Here is a 19,686-nt window from a genome sequence, read left to right as displayed (position 1 = left end):
TTAGTTTAATGTATTTTTATGTTGCAATCGAATATTTTTTTAGTCATTTGTAATCGCATACAATTTAATTATGTATGAGATATAATAATAATTTTCTTTTACCAGCTCTTTTGCAGTGATTATATTATAAAGAACATTGGTGTTGATTACCTGATTCATGTAATATGAATAGCAAAAATATGTTATTAGCTAATATATTCTATGAAAATATAAAATGTTCTAAACCTGTTTTAGTTAAGATAGTTTTATTTTGTTTTTTTCTTCATTATTATATATTATCATCTTTTTGAGTTAAATCATAATATTTTTCTAAGATAATCTCTAGCAGATATAAATTCATTTTATTTCCATTAGTTTTTATATTTATATTTAATAATATTATATTTCACAAAGCACACACAGGTAGACTAAGCGATATAATTACAATTTTCGATCTAGATATGAAATCTAATACTTATATATTATTATTAGAAATTTTCGATTTTCTATACATTTCTTATTATTAATTATATATCACTTGTATAATATACTTATATACATATATACAAATAATATAACGAAGCTCTTTTTGTTTGTGAATTTAACGAAAGTATCAAATATTAAAAGTTTGCATGGGTCGAAAAAACCTGATGTAGCATAAGAGAGAAATTTTGTTTTAAATACATGTATAATAGTCATTTTTTTCTGAGTCTATACATTACCTGTGCTATTTATAATCGGATCGGATCGAAAATCGCAAGTTTAAGCCCATATACCTCTACTGAATACACACATCTGGCCGAAGAATTTTATCTAAGTTAGATAAATATGCAAATAGGCTTATATTTCAGTTATTCCCACGCGTTTATTATTCTCTGTATATTTTGTAGATATCTTTCTTATCTCTACTAATTATATTGCAATTTACCGAAACAGAAATTAGATATGTATCACGAGTCTCTCTATATATAAACTGCAAAAATTTTAACAGAGTTAATATTGTTTTCTTAACATCTCGCAAAAAAAAATTTCTTTAAAATGTAACTAAATTTCTTCTGTTTGGTAAGAGTGCACCTTGATAAAGAAATTTATACTGAAATAATACCAGAGGATAAACCAGATTAATGAGATTATTTGACTTGATAATGACTCGTATGAATCATATTATACACATAAAATGAGTTAAAAATAAAATTTATTAATTTGATAAGTGCCCAAAAATTTTGATAAAAATATGCAATGTGTGCGTGCGTGCTTACGTATATAGCAAGGAAAAATATTTATATAATATATATTTATATAGCTGAAGTTTCTTTTGTATATTACATTGATATTTGAGTCACTATTAATTTCTGAATGATAAAAATAAATGTATTACAATAATATAATCCCATTTATACACATCTCCTATGCATGATGTTGTAACAGCAAATTAATCCATAGTATTTTTAAAGCAAATTTTGCAATCGGAAATGTTTCTCAATCGCAAATATAAAAATATTCATCTATTTCAAAAAGCGAAAAATCAATACGACGTCGTATCTCGTAAATAATTGCAATATGTGTAATGTTTTTCAAATAATAGAGATTAATTGCTAGTGTGCGAATTTTTTGCTAAATTTCTTTTCAGCATATCTTCTCAATTTTGTACACAATTATAATTATTATAGTATTTATAACACCTCAAAACTTTTATATTTTTATTTTTATTTTCATATATGATGTGGTCTATTATTCAATCTTTCATTCACACACACACACACACACACATACACAATGAACTGTGTAGTAATGCAGCCATAAAAATTTGCCACAATTTTTATAATCCGATTTATCTGCATTGATTGTAGAAATATTTGTATAGCATATATCCGATTTTAAATATTATTATCAAATAAATAACGGCTTGACTCGAGAATTCGGATGAATATCTATGTAATTCCAGCGTGGCTGCGCATGTTAGTATAAATTTTTTTTTCTGTCTGTCGAATGACATAATCCAATTAGAGCGAGCGCGGAACGTAAACCGAGCGTTAATTGGAGCGTGCGTGCTGGTTCTTTTATGTAGAATTCACAAGCTGACACGGATATTCTGCAATTTATTCGGACAATTGTTACAAGTCGTTTTCCCCGTTTGTTCGGTGGAAAGCGAGAAAATAATACTTTGTAGCTTTTGCAAGCGAGAGATATGGACGATGCAATTGTTAATGTTAGTAACTAGATAGAAAATTATTAATTTCAAGCACGGCAATATCGTTTTAAAAATACGTGAAATGTAGAATTATTCAATAATTTTAATTTGGAATATTTACAAAAGTTAAATATCTGAAAATCGAAATTCAAGAAATATTATGTAACTCTGTAGTTTCCTATTATATATTAATGATTATAGATTGACAAACAGGTGGAGAGCATAAAAGGTTACACATTCAATGAAATGTACTTGAAATAGAAGAATGTGTACGTTCAAGTTGCGAGAATAAACGTTTCCAAGAATTTCCCAGGCCTTCTCGTGCATGAGTAGCTTATAAATAATGGCACGATGTAATTATGCATACATTAATTGAGATAAATTGAGATAAAAAGGATAAACATGACATTAGAATAGAATCGTTCTAAAATATATTAAATGTATTTTATTATAAATTTGATACATCACGCAAAAATATAAAGTAACAAAACTATATTTAAACGAGGAATACAAGAAACATGATAGCATGTAAGTGATAAGAGAAAAGGAGAGAGATTAATACTCTAAAAAATTTAAACCAACAATAAGCTTTTATTTCAAATAATTCAATCTTTGTAAAGGAAATTTTTTTTGGATCCATATTGACAGTTATTGACAGTTTTCTCTTATCTCAAACTTCAAGCGAGGTCATTAACTTGCAAAAAATATAAGAGCGAGAGAGAAAGAAGGAGATTTTTATTTCAAGACAAGAATATTGCCGAGGAAATGCGCAACTTTTAAGATCAAGATGGAATGTTTTTCGCTGAAGCTTGGAAAATCGTTGCTCCATTTTTTTCACGCACGTGAGAAAAAGAGATGCGAAGAAAATAGCCGCGAAATTGCCGGAGATCGTGCGTTTCTCTCTTTCTCGACGTATATCTTTCGACCCATTTCGGAGACGAACGTGCTCGCGACAACCAGGAACAAATCAGCTGACGTCTATAGAATGAAAATTCGTCTTCTTCTTCTTCTTTTCGTTGGCACTGACAAGAGGATTCTAGATCTCATTTTATTATCAATCAATCAGCATATTAATTGGAGTTTTACAAGAATAATGTTTGCCATAAACTGTTAATCAAATTGAAAAAGAGACTGATCTATTTTAGCAGTATGAAAAATTAATGATCTCTAGATTTATTTATTTTTTTTTTTTTAAGAATATCAGAGACCCCTTTATTGTTTTACATATATATTTTTATCGATGTTTAAATAATATGTCAGTATTTTTAAATCTTCGATATTTAATGGTTTTGTTCAATACGAGTCTCGTAACGTTCAAAAATGTATGATTTGATGCTGAGTAATAGGATATTTTTGGGATACCGATCCTAATTTGATTGGAAAAGATTGAAAAATAACAAAGTAATGTTATTTTAAAATAAGATGTCTCAATTTTTCTGAAATTTTTTATTTCTTCAAGAGTAAAAAAATATTAAATATTAATTTTTTAAATTTTAATTAAGTTCGATATCGCAAACATGTCCTACTCGTAGTAAACAAAAAAAAAAAGGAAAATAGAATTTAAATATTTAAGATTAAAAAATATATTTAAAACAACAAAAAGATCGATTTCTAATATTTTTCAAAAAGAAATTCCTAAAATCTAGTAGACTGAGCTCTTGGCAAAACCCTGAACAATGTTTTGCGAGTCTAACAAATGTTACACGTATGTCTCTGACCGCTACGCAAAAATTGGATCCATGACAAAGTCGCTGTCAGCGTCGCGGCGGCGGCAATGGAGGTAGTGGAGCTGGGGGTGGGGGTGGGGTGGGGGTGGGATGGGGAGTGATGATGGTAGCGGCGGCGGTGGCGGACGGCAGTCTCGGTCGGCGCGTCACTGACGACGCGCACGGCGCACGTTGATGGACGTCGCTCTCGGGAAGAGCGCTAGTCGTGCGACCGGAGCGAGCGAGGCTGCTCCGTTTCATTGATCTTTTCTCCCGCGTTGGTTTCGCGGACCGTCTCGCTCCGCGACAATATTCTCTTGAAGAGAGAGGATACATCGTCAACGACGACGACTACGACGATGGCAAGAATCGCGCGAGCGCGACTGCACGCGATTGTCTCATCGACGAACCCACGTTACTTCCGATTGTGAGTCTTCGCGGAGGGAGGGAGGGAGAAAGGGAAGGATCTCGCTGTTAAATTATATCCGCGGAGGACTTATCTGACTACGCACCGACCGCGGAGTCGCGTCGGTGGTCTCCTCTCGACATTCGTCAAGCGAAATCGATAAACGGGGACGTCGCGAAAGAGGGAGAGAGAGAGAGAGAGAGAGAGAGAGAGAGAGAGAGAGAGAGAAAGAGGGACGGACTTACGCGCGCACGTTACGATTCGCGTCGTGAAAGGTACGAAAGGAGGACTCGCGAGGGAAGGAGAGAGATAATCGCGGGAGTGACAGCGACCGTGGTGTGTGAACTCGACTCGGCGTAGAAATTCGCACGTTTCTCTTCGCGCGTCAACAGGAAACAAGGCGCGCGAGTCTTCCTGTCAAGAGATTGTCAAGATCCCGCGTGCCGCGTCTCGATCGCGTCGCGATCTCAATGGAATATCGTGGGCGCGCGACGACGTATCATAGTAGTAACCTTGAGACGACACCGTCAAGGTAACCAGCTTCCGCGAGAACGGTCGTCCATCCATCCGTCCGTTCCTTCCCGTCCTCGCATCGGCCCGTCGTCCGAATACCGGAGCGGCGCGATTATCCGCGAAATGAAGAAGAGCTCGAGCGTACCTCGATCGATAGGCGCACGGCCTTCGCCGGACTGACTTCCTCGCGCACGCATCGCGAGCGAACGCGCTCGCCATCGGAGAACACGTGCACCGACGACGACAACGACGACGACGACGACGTCGGCAGGTTGGATCGGTCGATCGATCGTCGCCAGGCAACCGGGGAGAAGGTCGAAGCATGTGATTACCACGGCGGTTTCATCGATCACGCGCCGATCACCTTGAAGGAGAGGGATGTTGCGACCGTTCGACGGCAGAATCACTTAACAGCGGCCGAAACGTCGATGGCCGACGCGACGACGGGGTTGCCGGACGATGAACGGTAAGGGCGGCATATAGTGACAGGTGGATATCGCTAACCGCGCGAGAAAGTGTACGCGCGCCGCCGTGGGAACAGCGAGCGTGAGGGACAGACAGGTAGGAAGCCGTAGCACAGGTGGTGGTGGCAAGGACGGATAGCGAGGAGAGAAAGAGAGAGAGAGAGAGAGAGAGAGAGAAAGAGGAGAGAAGAATAGCCGTGTACTACTATACTGTTCTGGGGAGGGAGGGCCGAGCCCCTGCGAGGACTGTGAAAAAAAAAAAGGTATACAATGAAGAGAGAGAGAGAGGGTATGACATGTCAATGTAGCAAATGACACGTAAAGAGGGAGAGAAGGTGAGAGTGAGAAAGAGGCAAACTTGAAGAGAGAACGGACGCCCGAAACCGCGGTATAATGAAGGAACACGGAAATAAACATCCGGCGGAACCGGCGGCGAAGACGCTCAAGTCGCTGCTGAAGAAGCCCGGTCAGACGAAGGCCAAGTCGCAGAAGCATCGCGTGGTGATCAACGAGAAGCTAAACGAGTTCTTCGCGGCCGATTACATCATACTGATCAAGGAGGAGTGCTGCGCCGATTACGAGGAGGACTGCGACTGCTGCTACCAGGAGCACGAGTTCATGCGGCTTGGCAATTGCAAGGAGTGCCGGGCGGAATTGAACCTGCACTTCGGCCTCGGCAACGGCAGATACGGCGAGATGCCGAGGGGGGTTGAGCAGACGTTGCGCGAGACCGCCGCGCGTCCTGGAATCCACGGCAAGGGTCAGCAGGGTCGCGAGGACTCGCAGGAGGACGACGACGAGGAGGACGAGGAGGAGGCGGACGACGGCGAGGAGGAAGAGGACGACGAGGAGGAGCGGGAGGACGAGGAGGAGGACGAGGTTGAGAACGGCAAGACGGAGAGGACGACGACGTCGGTGGAAGGGAAGAACGCGAGCGAGCGAAAGGACGCGGAGGACGCGGCGAAGGGACGCCCCCGATCGAAGGAGACCGCTCAGGATTCTTCTCAGGAGGAGAACGGGAGCGTGGTTCCGCCACCACCGACGCCGCCACCGCGGCACGAGCAGCAGGAAACGCTCAGCCCGCCGGAGGGTTACAAAGACGTCTGCTCCAACAGCGAGATCGCCAACGAGACGGAGCAGCGTACGTGCACAGAGTGCAATTATCAGCAACAGGCAACGCAGGGTGAGTCGAGCTCTCTCTCTCTCTCTTAGCCTCGCTAATAAAACTTAAACTCGCTTATTTTCTCGAATAATACTTGGTAAAACGCGGAAGAGGACGCCTACCTCTGTTTCCTTGAATTCTTGCGATATAAGAAAGATAAAGATAGGCTGAGATCAAATATTTTCCTTATCTGAAGATAACAGAATAGAATAAAAATAATACGAAAAAAAAAATAATATATATAAAACAATATTTAATTTAATTTAATTTAATTTAATTTAAAACGATATTTCCATCGTTTTATAAAAAAAAAAATTAATTTTACATATATCTGAATTAATTATAATTTTACTTTGCTTATTAACAATAAAAATTTGATAAATAATATATCGAAAGAAGAATTATATAAGCAACAATTTTAACTGGATAATTGCAAAAACCGACAAAATAATAGGCAATTTTGCAATGGGAGAGAATTCCGATTCTAATGATTTTTTATAAATATTTTCGGTAGAGAGAGAGAGAGAGAGTTTAATTTGTTTGGTAGATATCTTATTGGATTAGATCCTCATTTAGATTAGATTAGAGATTATGAAGACTGGCAGAGCGGGAGGAAAAGGATAGAGATTGGAAGTTATCTCCAATAATTGAATAGAAATATATATTTCATTAATTCATTCAGTCAATAGTTAATTAATTTTTCGAAAATACGTTATTTGTTTTTTCCATTTTATAAATTTTACTTTTTTTATTTTACTAAAGAAGTAATATTGTGTATGTGTGTGTAAAAATAATTTATTAAAAACTAATTTATTAAAACTATTTATTAAAAACTAATTTATATAAAATGAACAGATCACATTGATACAGTAACTTGCTATTATTTAATTTGAAGCATCAAAAGCATGTGAATGTTGTTTTTGTCATTAAAGAAAAGAGAACAATGTTTCATAATGTACTGCAACGAGTCACATAATACAAAGCTTAATGTAATAAACCAGTAGTAGTGCACATTTGAAACTTTCATGTTCAGAAATTTTCTGATGCGTATTCTACACCGTTGGTTGGAAAAGGAGCTTATGTCCATGTACGGCCCGTTATTATCTAACGACCGTGTAAAATATTCGCTGGAAACAATATTTGCAATAATAATATTGCCTGACGCTCAGTTAAACTAAATCTAAGATGCATTTTGTCTCAATTATTGACTTTTTCTTTTGTATCGCCGATATCGTTATATTTAACATAGAAATTAAATCTGCTCATTAAAAATTTGCGTAGTAATCTCTATTCGGGCAACGCACACAACCCCCAAATTTATATTAAATAAATCTGGATTTTCCGTTACAAAAACTTGTTTCGATACTTTTGTTGCCCCTTTTTTTATCGAGCATTGTATTTAAAATTATCTTGGTCATAATCTATTACGCTGAGAATAAAAAATTTAATATTATTTTTTGAAAATACTAATATTATTAATTTACACTGTTTGTGTGTAAATACGCTTTATCACTATTGATATTTATTGATGATTATGATTATACATACATGGTATGTATCGCTAAAAATATATTTTTTTCTGCCAATTTTCTGTCCAGTTATAATACGTTCTAAAAAGCATGTTATCTGATGGTATAGAATTCAAAGGAAGTTTAACATTCGATAAATTATAGATATTCATTTTCTCTTTAAATGTCAGTTAACCGAGAAATATAATAATCATCGTATTTCCTTTTCGTTTTTTTAATGAAATCGGAAAAATGCCTAGAGGCACACAAAATAATTTGTCGAAAGAGAATGATTTCAAAGTCTCCCTATATAACATATTGCACTTGTTGTGTATTGCATTTCAATATTCGTAACAACGTACTAATATATTTCATATATAATAAAATACGCTTTACACTGCACTAATGTGCGTAATGAAAGTAATGACGCCACGTATGAAGAGTTGAATCTATCAGCTTTAATGGAAAGGTGCAAATTAGAAGAATTGCATCGTTGCTCAGCTCCTTTCTCACACATAACTGAGAAACAGTCCCACGATATCCCTCCGCACAGGATGCGTATATAATAATGGTATTGTTTTTCATGAGTCTAGCCACGCTCGGTAAGCCGTTTAAGAACATAGCAGAATTTTTATGCGCATTCTTTAGAATACCAAGAAAGCTTTTTAAAAGGAAAAATATCTGTACTTATGAATATTCGCGATTATTCTAATTTACGTGATAGTTATAATAATAATAATTTCTTCACATATTCAGTTTTTTAGAAAGAGATAGATCAAAAATAGTAACGCCATATATAATAATTGAAAAAACAACGTCGAGTTAAGCTTGATTAATCTTAAAACTTTGAGGAAAAATAACTTAATGCATGTAGAGTATATTTTGCATAAAGTGGGATGCGTAATACGTTAATATTTATCGATTAAAAAGCCTTGATTAGATTTATGAACGCAGTAACAAAATGCCAATGCGTGTAGAGTACACGCTTTATTCGCGTATCAACGTTCACCGGAAGCGCGGCCTAGCGTAACTCCGGTACTTCCCTGATACTCGGTAAGAGCACTTATATTTCTAACCAAACGACTCGCATTTTAAGCTACGAGAAATGGAACTAAATTCTTCATTAGGCGTCATGGTGTTTGGATTCTGTAAAGTTTGCGAAGCTCGTAAAAAAGAAAGAAGGCAGGAAAATAATGTAAAAAAAATAAAATATAATCAGTATTAAACACACATGGTATTTGATACATGGACAAAATATTTCAACGTAAACGTTAGATTCGTAAAATCGTGTTTTAGACCAAAAATTCGCCAGAGTCTTTATTTTTATGTTTCAAATTTTCAACAGGTTGCGGTTTATATGAATGTTTGTGTGTAAGCAAAAATAAAAGACAGTTATTTGATGTTTTCATGAGTAAGTCGCACCCTCGTAAAGCGACAAAAATAAAAAAAAAATGACATAATAAAATTCTAGAGAGTAAATTATATAAAACGCATAACGCGTTGTCAGGATATAAAGTTATTATTCGAACCAAGTAACTTGTATCTATGCACGCATATGTAAAAATAAAATAATTCGTTTTTGAAATTCATGAAATAAAATTATCAATTTTTTTATTTGTTTGACTTTTAAAGTGAGCGAGATTGCGATATGATTGAATAAAGAAAAAAAAAAAAAAAAATCCACTCTTCGATAATTCAAACAAATTAGCTTGATTTTCTTGCGGTAAAGGATGCGACATATGAAGGCGACATTAGATGACAATAGAAAATGTACGTCAGCATATTATTAGTGCAAGTGTGCTGGACTGGAAACTGCACAAGTTATGCAAGCTGTCAATGGCTCAGTACAACTTTGAAAGTACATATATTAATATCGATGGCCATTGCTTGGAATTGTCGTAACTAGGAAAAAGCGTCGAAATATTCTTTCTCTGCGAATTTAATAACATTCAGGAATTTTTGTAAAAATATTTCATTTAAAATTCCATCATTAAATTTTGAAAGAAACAAATTTTTTTCGAGTAAAGTCTTGCATTTATTACTCTGACAGTAGTTGTCGTGCCATAAGAATAGACGCTATAAATACGTTAAAAAATTGAACTTCTCATATGGCCATATATAACATTTAATCATGGAAAATGCCGTTGGAACTGTATTTAATTTTGTAACAAGAGCAATCGAGAAAAAAAAGAGCAAAACGAATTTCAGAATTATCGTTCATTTTATATTACTATATCGTATTTTTATTATAACCATTTATTATAACCATTTATTGCTCTGCTGATAAATGTATAATATTTATATACGGCTTGATACGATCAATATTACGTTACCCAGTGCGTTAGACTGAGCATGTTGAATTCCTTTTGACTTATAGGTCAGTTAAATAATTTCGGAACGCGATAAAATTACCGAGAGTGGTACCACATTTTTATCGAATTTTACGGTGATAAAATTCTAATTTAAATCTTGAACGCGAAAATACATTGAAAAATAATTAAAATCTGATAAAAATTTCGTAAAACAAAAGAGATTTTTTTTGCAAATTCTCCAGTTCTTAATAAAGACAGAAAATACGCCATTTCTGGCACACTCTATACATATATCTCTTCTGCGTATCTACTAAAACGCCGCGCCGTGATACAACACGTCTGATAACAGATAAAGTTTCTATAGCCTCACTGCTTTAAGATCGTAACGAGATATTGCAGTACAGAAATGGCATTTGTATCAGACACTGCGACTTCATTGTCCACGACCATAAAATGGCAGATTTAACGGATAGTGTAATTAATTCTGCGAGGATCACGTATTATCCAAAGATTACCAGTGAGTGATGTAGATAATATACATTTGACATATCAACTCGGTCGCTTTAGAAATTGATAAATAGCGCGTCCAAATAATCTTATAACATGTACATATTTAAAAATTTATTTACCAACAATAATTATAATCAATTTATTGCAATTATTACCCATATTAATGCATTATATAATATAATATAATTATGTATTAAAGATATTAATATAATATTAATTATAATTATATATTATGATGTAAATAAAGATATCAACAAGTATCCATTGGAAACATGTTGTTTCCCAGTGTTTATTGAAAATTGCAAAAATTTAAACTTAGAGAATACGAGTGCGATTTTTTTTTTATGTTTTAGAGTGCGATTCGCAAGCGAAAGATCATGGAAATAAGGTGGATACACAAGATAGCAAGGACACGATGCACGAGGATTGTCAAAGAAATTTGCAAGAAAGACTGGATAAACAGCAACGGGCATCTCTCCCCGGTATATTTTTTTTTTTCTTACTTGACAGATTGACTTGAAATTTGAATATCTGCTTCTTGCAGAAAAACTTGTCTGTACAAACTATTTTTTAATGAGAACTTATTTAGCCTTCAGATACTTTTTACTTCTCGGTTAATATTGATTGACTTAATATTGATTTAGTAAATTCACAGCAAGGTCTTTAGAAAACATTTTAAAAAACACTTCAAGACATTTTTAGAAATTTTAATTATACCATTTACGCGAGCAATTTTATTTTTATAAATTTTATAAATTTGTTTAAGTTATGTCATTCACGCAATAAATAATAATTTATTTTTGTATATAGCTGCAACAATTTTCTACATTACATTAAAATGTACGAGAGTAATATTTGTTTACATCTACTTTATTATTTTATGATCAATTCTATATATAATTAATTCTAAATAAATCTCGAATACGATTATTTATTTATTTTATTGAGGCCATAAACAGTAAATAAAAAATGTCGTGTGTTACGGCTTATATATATATATATATATATATATATATATATATCTTATGTAATTTTTGAAATATAAGTCTTGATATAATGTTTATTCGCATTTGATGAAAATATTTCAAGTTTTAATTTGTGACGCATCTTCCTATTCTTTTTGCTTCTATTCTTTCTGCCTCCAAAGGACACGATAATTCTGTTCGTAGATTTGCATCATCGTTATCTCGTGGAAACAATAACAATGACAACTGTTACGGAGCGGCGTATCGTGCGGGAAATTAGCGAGGAGGAGCGAAAGGATTGCTACGGACGACCCGACACGGATAAAGACAAGAATGTTTGCGACGTCCCGAAAGATAATGGTTTTAATCCGGCGCTTTGTCCCGGGACAGGCGTTCACGAGAATGCAGGGCAGTTGATCGCGCCGCGATGTAACGAGTCGGATGTCACAGAGGAAATCGAACACGCGAACGCCAAAAATCCTACGACGGGCAATGACAAAAGGGAGGCGACAGTGGAAGCGGAACGCATCAGCGATCAAACGACGACGACGACGACAACGGTGGGCGAGCAATCGCGCGAGCAGGACGCGAAAGAGTTGTCCCTTATGTTCAAGCTGGGTAACGTGTCCCTCGCCAGTAACAGTCTGAAGCCGAATTCCGCGGTGAGACAACTTTTTCCTAACCCGAAGTTCATCTCGCCACCGCCGGCACCTGCCAACAAAGCGACTTGCCCGGAACATTCTCAAGACGCGGAGGCGCAAAAGTTTCTGATCACCGCCGAGAGTCTACGGTTGTTCGACGCCGTGAAAAAATCGACGATTCCCGGCGGCTCGTACGAGTCACCGGAATGCGAATCGTCCAACTCGATCAAGAGATCCATCGAGCGGAACACGCTGCGTCGGAGTCTGATCGGCAAGTATAACACGATATCGCGCAAGAAGAATCTACGGCCCAAGAATCTGTCGTTAGAGGAGCGAATCAGACAGCTCACGTGCGTCGATCAGGATGATGAGAACGTGACGGACACGACGGACAGTTCCGATAACACCATTTCTGGTACGGGAGATGCCAAGTACCAGAGCGGAGATCTCTCGATACGAACGTCACCGTTGGGCGAGGAACGGCCTATGTGCGAATCGCTGCCGGCGAGCGGGGCGTCGACGGAAATCACTGCCACTTCAACGATGGTCCCGACAAGATCGAGCTCTCTGACGACGATGACGACAACAGCGATGACGACGACAGCGGCCAGCACGATGACGTCCATGAACACGCACGGGCACAATTCGACGCTCGGAATGCCAATGCTGGTGACAGACAACCCATCGAATCCTCAATCGTCCACCTACCGGAAGATCACGGATCTGTTTGCGCACAAGAAAAATATCCAGTCGAATTTGCCCGATCTCGGGATCGGCGGAAGGAATCTCCTCGCCAAGGAATGTCAGTCCAAGAATCCATTGACGAAGATGAACTCGGACGTGCGAAGGCAATTGTTGGCAAGTCTGGCGCCGCTTTCTTGTGTCGCCGTCAATAATTCCGATAACCAGGAGGATTATTATCGAAACGAATCCAGGATATTGGCGAATCGCGAGTCGATAAACTATAACTCGGACTCGTCGTATAGTTTGGAGGACATAGAGGCGGTTTTGAACGGCGAGGATAGAAAGTACGCCGGTCAACCTGACGTGACAAGATGCACACCGATAGGCAGCAGACCTGATATTGGCGACAACGCCGCTGACGAGTTGCTTGCGTTTGTCGAGCAGGACAAGTCAAGGATGGAGCGGATAAAACGCCGCTATAATGAGTCGGAGGACCGTTACGCGTTCATTAACGGCTATCATTCCGAGGACAAGGCCGTGAATACGTCGTCCAACGAGAATTATGACAGCAAAGGCATCAAGAATCACGACGCTCAGGTGGACAACGAGCAAGAGGACGACGACGACGACGAGCTCAACGATTACGGCTTCAATAGGCGACCGTCGGTGACGGGTATCAAACAGCAGTATGAAGTTACTAACGACGTTACCCATCGACCGCGATCTTGCGTCGGTGCGGCCAATAACTTCAATGACGCGAGACCGAGCTCAATGTATTTACCGATGTACTGCGACGTGAACGGCGATAAGATCGATGCCAAATCGCTACTGGCCGCCGATGGAGACGAGACGATTCCCATATCTGCTGATGCGTACGCCGCGGTAGGAAGCTTCGAGCGAGACACGAACACGATCAATCGCATAAACACGATGCAGAGACAGATCGATGATATATATCAGACCATCGCCGAAAGCACGGCGGTCACGGCCAACATTCAGGGTGTCTCCGAGCACGCGACCTATCTGGAGAACACGGTACCGCGGCAGTTTGTCGTCAGGACACCGTCCGGTGACGGCGGCGCACATCTGTACGCCGAGCACAGGAATGGTCATCACTACTTCCAGGAGCAGCACCAGCTCTCCAACACGCGCATGTTGCGTATCGCGGGCGGCGGCGACGATGTCGCGGGCGCGATATATACCAACAGCCTGTCAAAGATGCAACGTCGTAATCCACCGGTAACGATCGCAAATTATCACTGCAACGTACTGCCCGGCGGTGCCGTACCCAATACCACCAAGTGTTATCGCACCATGTATTTTGTGCCGTACAGCGGCATATCGGATCCCACGTATCAGAACTTACAGCGCATCCTGCCGCCGCATTCCTCGCCAAATTACGCCAGTCACATCGAACGATATCCGTATCCTCGTCTGAATAAGACGAATCAGCAACAACAAGCGTTGTACTACAATGCGAATCGTTCTGCCACGTCGCATTCCAATTTGAATACATCTCCGCCCGTACCGCCCCCTCCCCCGCCACCACCGCCGCTCGCGTCCGTCTCGAGTCCGAACTCCCTGCAAGGTGGCCAACAAGCCTTGCACCTACATATACACCCGCACCCGCAGACCGAAGAAGCCTTTCGATCGCCCAACATGGCGTTCTCCCCCGTGCCGCACTCGGCGGTGCATCATCCCATGCAGTTCCATCATCATCAGCATCAACATCAGCATCATCATGGCGGCGAAATGGCATCGTATCGGGTAATGACGCAACAATCGCCACCTTCGTATACAGTAATCGCGCCCTCGAGATGTATACCAGCAAGTAATCAGGACGGCTATCCGTTGTATCCGGCACATTTGGCACGTGGTAACACTGTCGTCGGCGCCGCGGCGGACGTGCAAACGCAGACGATCACAGTCTCGGCCGCCTCATCGTACTCGTCCTCCTCATCCTCGTCGTCGTCATCGTCCTCCTCTTCCTCATCTTCATCGTCGTCCTCAGCGTCCGCTTTGTCGTCATCTTCGTCTACCGCTTCGGCCACCGTCGCTCCCCTCAAGTGCACCGGAATCAGCAACAAGAGCTGCGAACAACCAATCTTGGGGGCGTCTTACAACGGTGCGCAATCAGCAACGGGCAACGCCGCTCCGCTCGTGTGTTCAACGTCGACGACGACGACGGCCGTATCCTCGATGATGCCGATGCAACTGTCACGAGCTGTCAACACGTGCGCGGTAACAGAACGCGGGGTCCCCGAGGGCGCCGCTAGCCTGCCCACTCGGGACTATCAACAATCGTCTAGCTCGGCGAACCCGACGCCGCACGTCCTGCTGATGTCCAATTCTTATGTCGATCCCAACGCCGGTCTTATGTCCACCCCGACCAATACTACTAACACTGTATACTACGCCATGAACGTTTGAAGACAAACGACGATGGAATATGGAAATTGTGAATGCGCGTCCGATGAAGGATGCCTGAAAAATTTCACGGAAATTTAGAACATCGCTGCGATATCCTCGCGGACACATTTGCATCGCCTGGGAAGTATTACGTGAAGAAGCTTTCAGAAGTTAAACTGATTGATTCTACTTTTTGTAAATTTCTTAATTTTAATACCAGAACACGCATGTGTGAAATTCTGCTATTAAAATTAAGAAATTTATACGAAGAGTAGAGTTGATCAATTTTTTTTCCCCGAGAGGCTCATATCGCATCGCTAGGCCTCGAATGATTTTGACGAGTGGTTTATATGTAGCGGAAATGCGCATTAATCTAGAGAGAGAGAGACTCGCCGTTTTTCCACCTCCTTCTGCAATCGGTCGTATGCACTGTAGCGGAAATTATTTGACGGCATCTTGACGGCATCATTAAGGGTAAAATTTTTCTCTTAATTTTTTTCCGATTTGGCATATATATCGCTTTCTTCATTCTTTCTTTTTTTTTTTTTGTCATTTATCCATCTTTGCAATATTTTTTTCCGCAATTAAAAACAACGCGAAAAGAGCCTCGTTTACAGAAAGCCTAATTTCCTTTTATAGACTGCAAGAGTTATATATTTTTTCTTAAAGAGATGCGACCGACGAGACCCGTGTAGGATCTGCTTAGGATTATATTAGGCATTGAATGAAATCATAAACAATATTTAGACACGAAAATATATTCATTGCAAACTTTTCACTAATATATATTATATATATATAATGTAGTAAAAATATTATTATAGAAAATGTATATGTATATGTGTTGCGCTATATTCCACTTGCATTAATGCACTCTGGTATTATTTTCGTTACTCGTTATTTGACACACGATTGTCATTTACACGATATCGATATTAGCGATATAATATAATGTGTTAGTTTGAAAATTTTATATTATTTTACACTTGTTATATCACATCGCGATATTGTAACATTGTACAAACTTTTTACACTGTAGATATTTTCAGTTAGTGATCAGCGATTCTAGGATTTATTCCTTTCCTATAGTATTGTAGATATAGCGACGAAGATAGTTAGTACTTTGTTAAACACTATCGTCATTTATGATCTGACGAAGTTGTTAATTTTTTGTTTTAAATTACAACGATAATTTATAAAACGCGATCGGAACGTTAATGTTAAATTGGAAAAATCGACGGAAAGAAGACTTATCGCGGAAAAATGCATCGTGTAAGAATTCTTCTAAAGAAGTCGCGGCAACGTCTGTATGTTACACTTTACAATATTTCCGGAAAAAAGAGAGAGAGAGAGAAAGAAAGATGAAAATTCCGCGTTATTCCATGTTTTGTGTAGTAAAACTTTGTCTCTTTGAACGAAAGACGCTATTCCCTTGAATTTCACTTGTACGCTTCATGCCAAATTAAAACGTATCAATGCCTCTAGTCAGTATAAAATTAGTCTACTCCGTAAGAGATGCATGCGAAGAGAATAGAAGCGAATAGAAGAGAGATAAAGAAATATAAGATATAATTCTCACTCTTGTTAGTTAATTTCTTCACCTCGCGCCGTCAACGGGGTTCGCCCGAGATTTTTTCTCGCGTATAACGGAGGCTCCCAAGAACGCGGCGCGTTAACCGAAACCAAAATTACGTAGCGTATCTATATTTACAGTTACAGTAGAAGCGACAAATGTATTTAACGATCCTTTGACATTTCATAATGACGACACTTATTATAAATAGACGTACATACATAGGGAGTAAATACAAAGTACTCTGCTTGCAATTAGAAGGCAGAATATTTGTTACGGTTATTTTGCGCTCTCTCATCCTTCAGCAACACTCGTCGGCGTCTCTCATCAGCAACTCGTTGAAAGTACAACCGTCTCGCGTATAACTGTCTCCCGCGTTCGTATAAATTCATTCATTCCGAAGATCGACAATTGCGTAGTTCGAATAGACAATATATAGGGACACGCGAATCTATTTTTTAGCGTAGCCACTTTCGCTAAATCTCTTCCGAAACCTATATACATAAAGTAGTACCTCTAATTAAGATCGAGAAATAAGATCGCACGGCCTATATACAGTTCACACTCGTGGAACAAGATAGAAAGTTATTTATTTTCTTTGTGCCAAAAGAAAAAGAAAAAAAAAAAAATTTACAGGGAATGTATTACAATGTAATGGGCTAAGTAACGGGATTGAAGATGTAAAACACGCGTTCGACAGTCAATTACGGCGAATTCATGAGAAGACGGGAGAGGTGAACCAAATCGAACATTTCTATCGCGTCGAAGGAATGAGACGATTGAATGTGTAATTTTTCTCATCTATAATGGACATTGATCGATCGTAACGATATGACATGCGCTTGGAAGATACTCTTCGATTCGTTGTTCTCGCGCGAGAGTGTTAAGTACGCGTATTGTTAAAAATAATGACTCTGATGATTGAGGACTATTTATCACGGCAATATGATAAACAAGAGAAAGAGACAAATATATCTCGCGACAGATTAGAAATTATATTATTATTTATATAATAGTTGATATATGTATAATATATATTGTATATTATATTATTTATATTTATATATATATATATATATATATATATATATATATATATGTACACACATATATATAATAATAAATTTAATTCTCTGTTAGAAAATGTAGCGTTGACACAGCTAAAAGTTCTCGTGTAACGCAGAATCCAAATGAAAGGTGATATGCGAAATTGAATCGCGATTCTGTTGATATAGGACTTAACGTATATAAAAACATCCTCATCGATGAATTCTCTACGCGTTTTAACTAAATTCACGGTTATAGAAAATAGCTCTGACCTTTTGCGAGAGAAAAGGTTGAGTAGATGTATTAAAGGCCTCGCGGTCTCTACATCATTGGCGGTGTATAAATAAATTGTATGGTAGGTGTCTGCGTAAAACAATTGTTGCGTGTCGATAATGCAATATAAATCGTATTAATCGACTCGACCTGATTACTTAATTAAGATACTTCATTTTTAGCAGCGTCCTGTTTGTATGACGTACGGGAAGTATGCGTCGTGTGCGAGTACGCTCATTTATCGTAAGCCTTATGTCTATGCCTTGTCAAGATCCTGGATCCTTTTTTACTTAAATGATGGATTACAGGGTATGGATTGTTGTATGTGTGTGATAGCGATTGCAATACGCTTTACACATTTATGCCAAAGTTGAATCATATCAAAAAAATTTATTCTATCTTTATACTTTTTCTTCTTAACTCCGTCACTCGCGATTCGTTTCGCGAGAAGAAAAAGTCGTGTGTATATAATTTTACTTTTAAATTATGTTTATACGGAGGCACGGCTCTTGATTATTATTAGAATGTTAATACTCCTGATATTTTTACTACATATTAATACTACTTTTAAAGTACTGATCAATATGATAAGTATAGTTGCGAATACAGGTCACGAGTTCTGCTCCAGAGGATAATTTCATAGAGGAACATCTAATATAAAGACTCGTTAGCTTTTCAAAATATTGGAATATTCCTGTCATAGAGATATATTGTCATAATTTTCATTTGTATTTTCGCAGCTCTCGTTCTCTACTTTGCAAATTTTCCATCGACATTTTCATGTCAATTTATAATTTTTTTTTTTTTTTTTTAACAAAGTTTTTAAATATATGGATTATTCGTAACATGTGATATTTATGTTGATTATTAATTTCGCGAAAGTGATGCGCGAAGGAATTTGAAAAGATGTTTTCTTGAATTGAAGAAAATTATTCCAATATTATATCGCGAACCAACACAACTGCGTTGGTGTTGGTAAATGAAAAAAAAATATTCCCCATAGCTTACTTTCTACATCGAATAATTTTTCGAAATGAATCTTCGCGTGCAAAGAAGACGCGAAAGAATATCCCCCAAGGTATCATTTTTTCGCATCTCGCATTTAATCCGTCAAATCTTTCGACTGGAAATATCGTAGAATCCCTCAGGTAATCGCGAAATACCTCTCTTAATCTTGCTTTTTCCCAACGATCTTATCTTGACACCAAAGATCTGCTTACTTTAGTTTCAATCAAACCTAGAGTGTATCTCATCGTCAACCCTATTATATTACTTATAACTTGACTCTAAAGATCTTTAATTGTAAAAAGATTTTTATATTCTCTGTTGACCTTTTATATATA

General features: G+C 38.2%; 1 protein-coding gene across 1 annotated transcript; it reads left to right on the top strand.

Moving 5' to 3' along the window:
* The first annotated feature begins 5,387 nt into the window (after positions 1-5,387).
* LOC126849058 (uncharacterized) lies at positions 5,388-18,001 on the top strand. Its single transcript, XM_050590538.1, has 3 exons — positions 5,388-6,442; positions 11,105-11,233; positions 11,921-18,001. The coding sequence occupies exons 1-3, from the start codon at positions 5,653-5,655 to the stop codon at positions 15,469-15,471; spliced, it is 4,470 nt and encodes a 1,489-aa protein (XP_050446495.1). The 5' UTR covers positions 5,388-5,652; the 3' UTR covers positions 15,472-18,001.
* Positions 18,002-19,686: the final 1,685 nt, after the last annotated feature.

The sequence above is a fragment of the Cataglyphis hispanica genome, chromosome 4 (genome assembly GCF_021464435.1).
Source record: "Cataglyphis hispanica isolate Lineage 1 chromosome 4, ULB_Chis1_1.0, whole genome shotgun sequence".
NCBI classification, from domain to species: Eukaryota; Metazoa; Arthropoda; class Insecta; order Hymenoptera; family Formicidae; genus Cataglyphis; species Cataglyphis hispanica.
The sequence above is the reverse complement of the archived record's forward strand: the minus strand, read 5'-3'. Positions and strand labels throughout refer to the sequence as shown.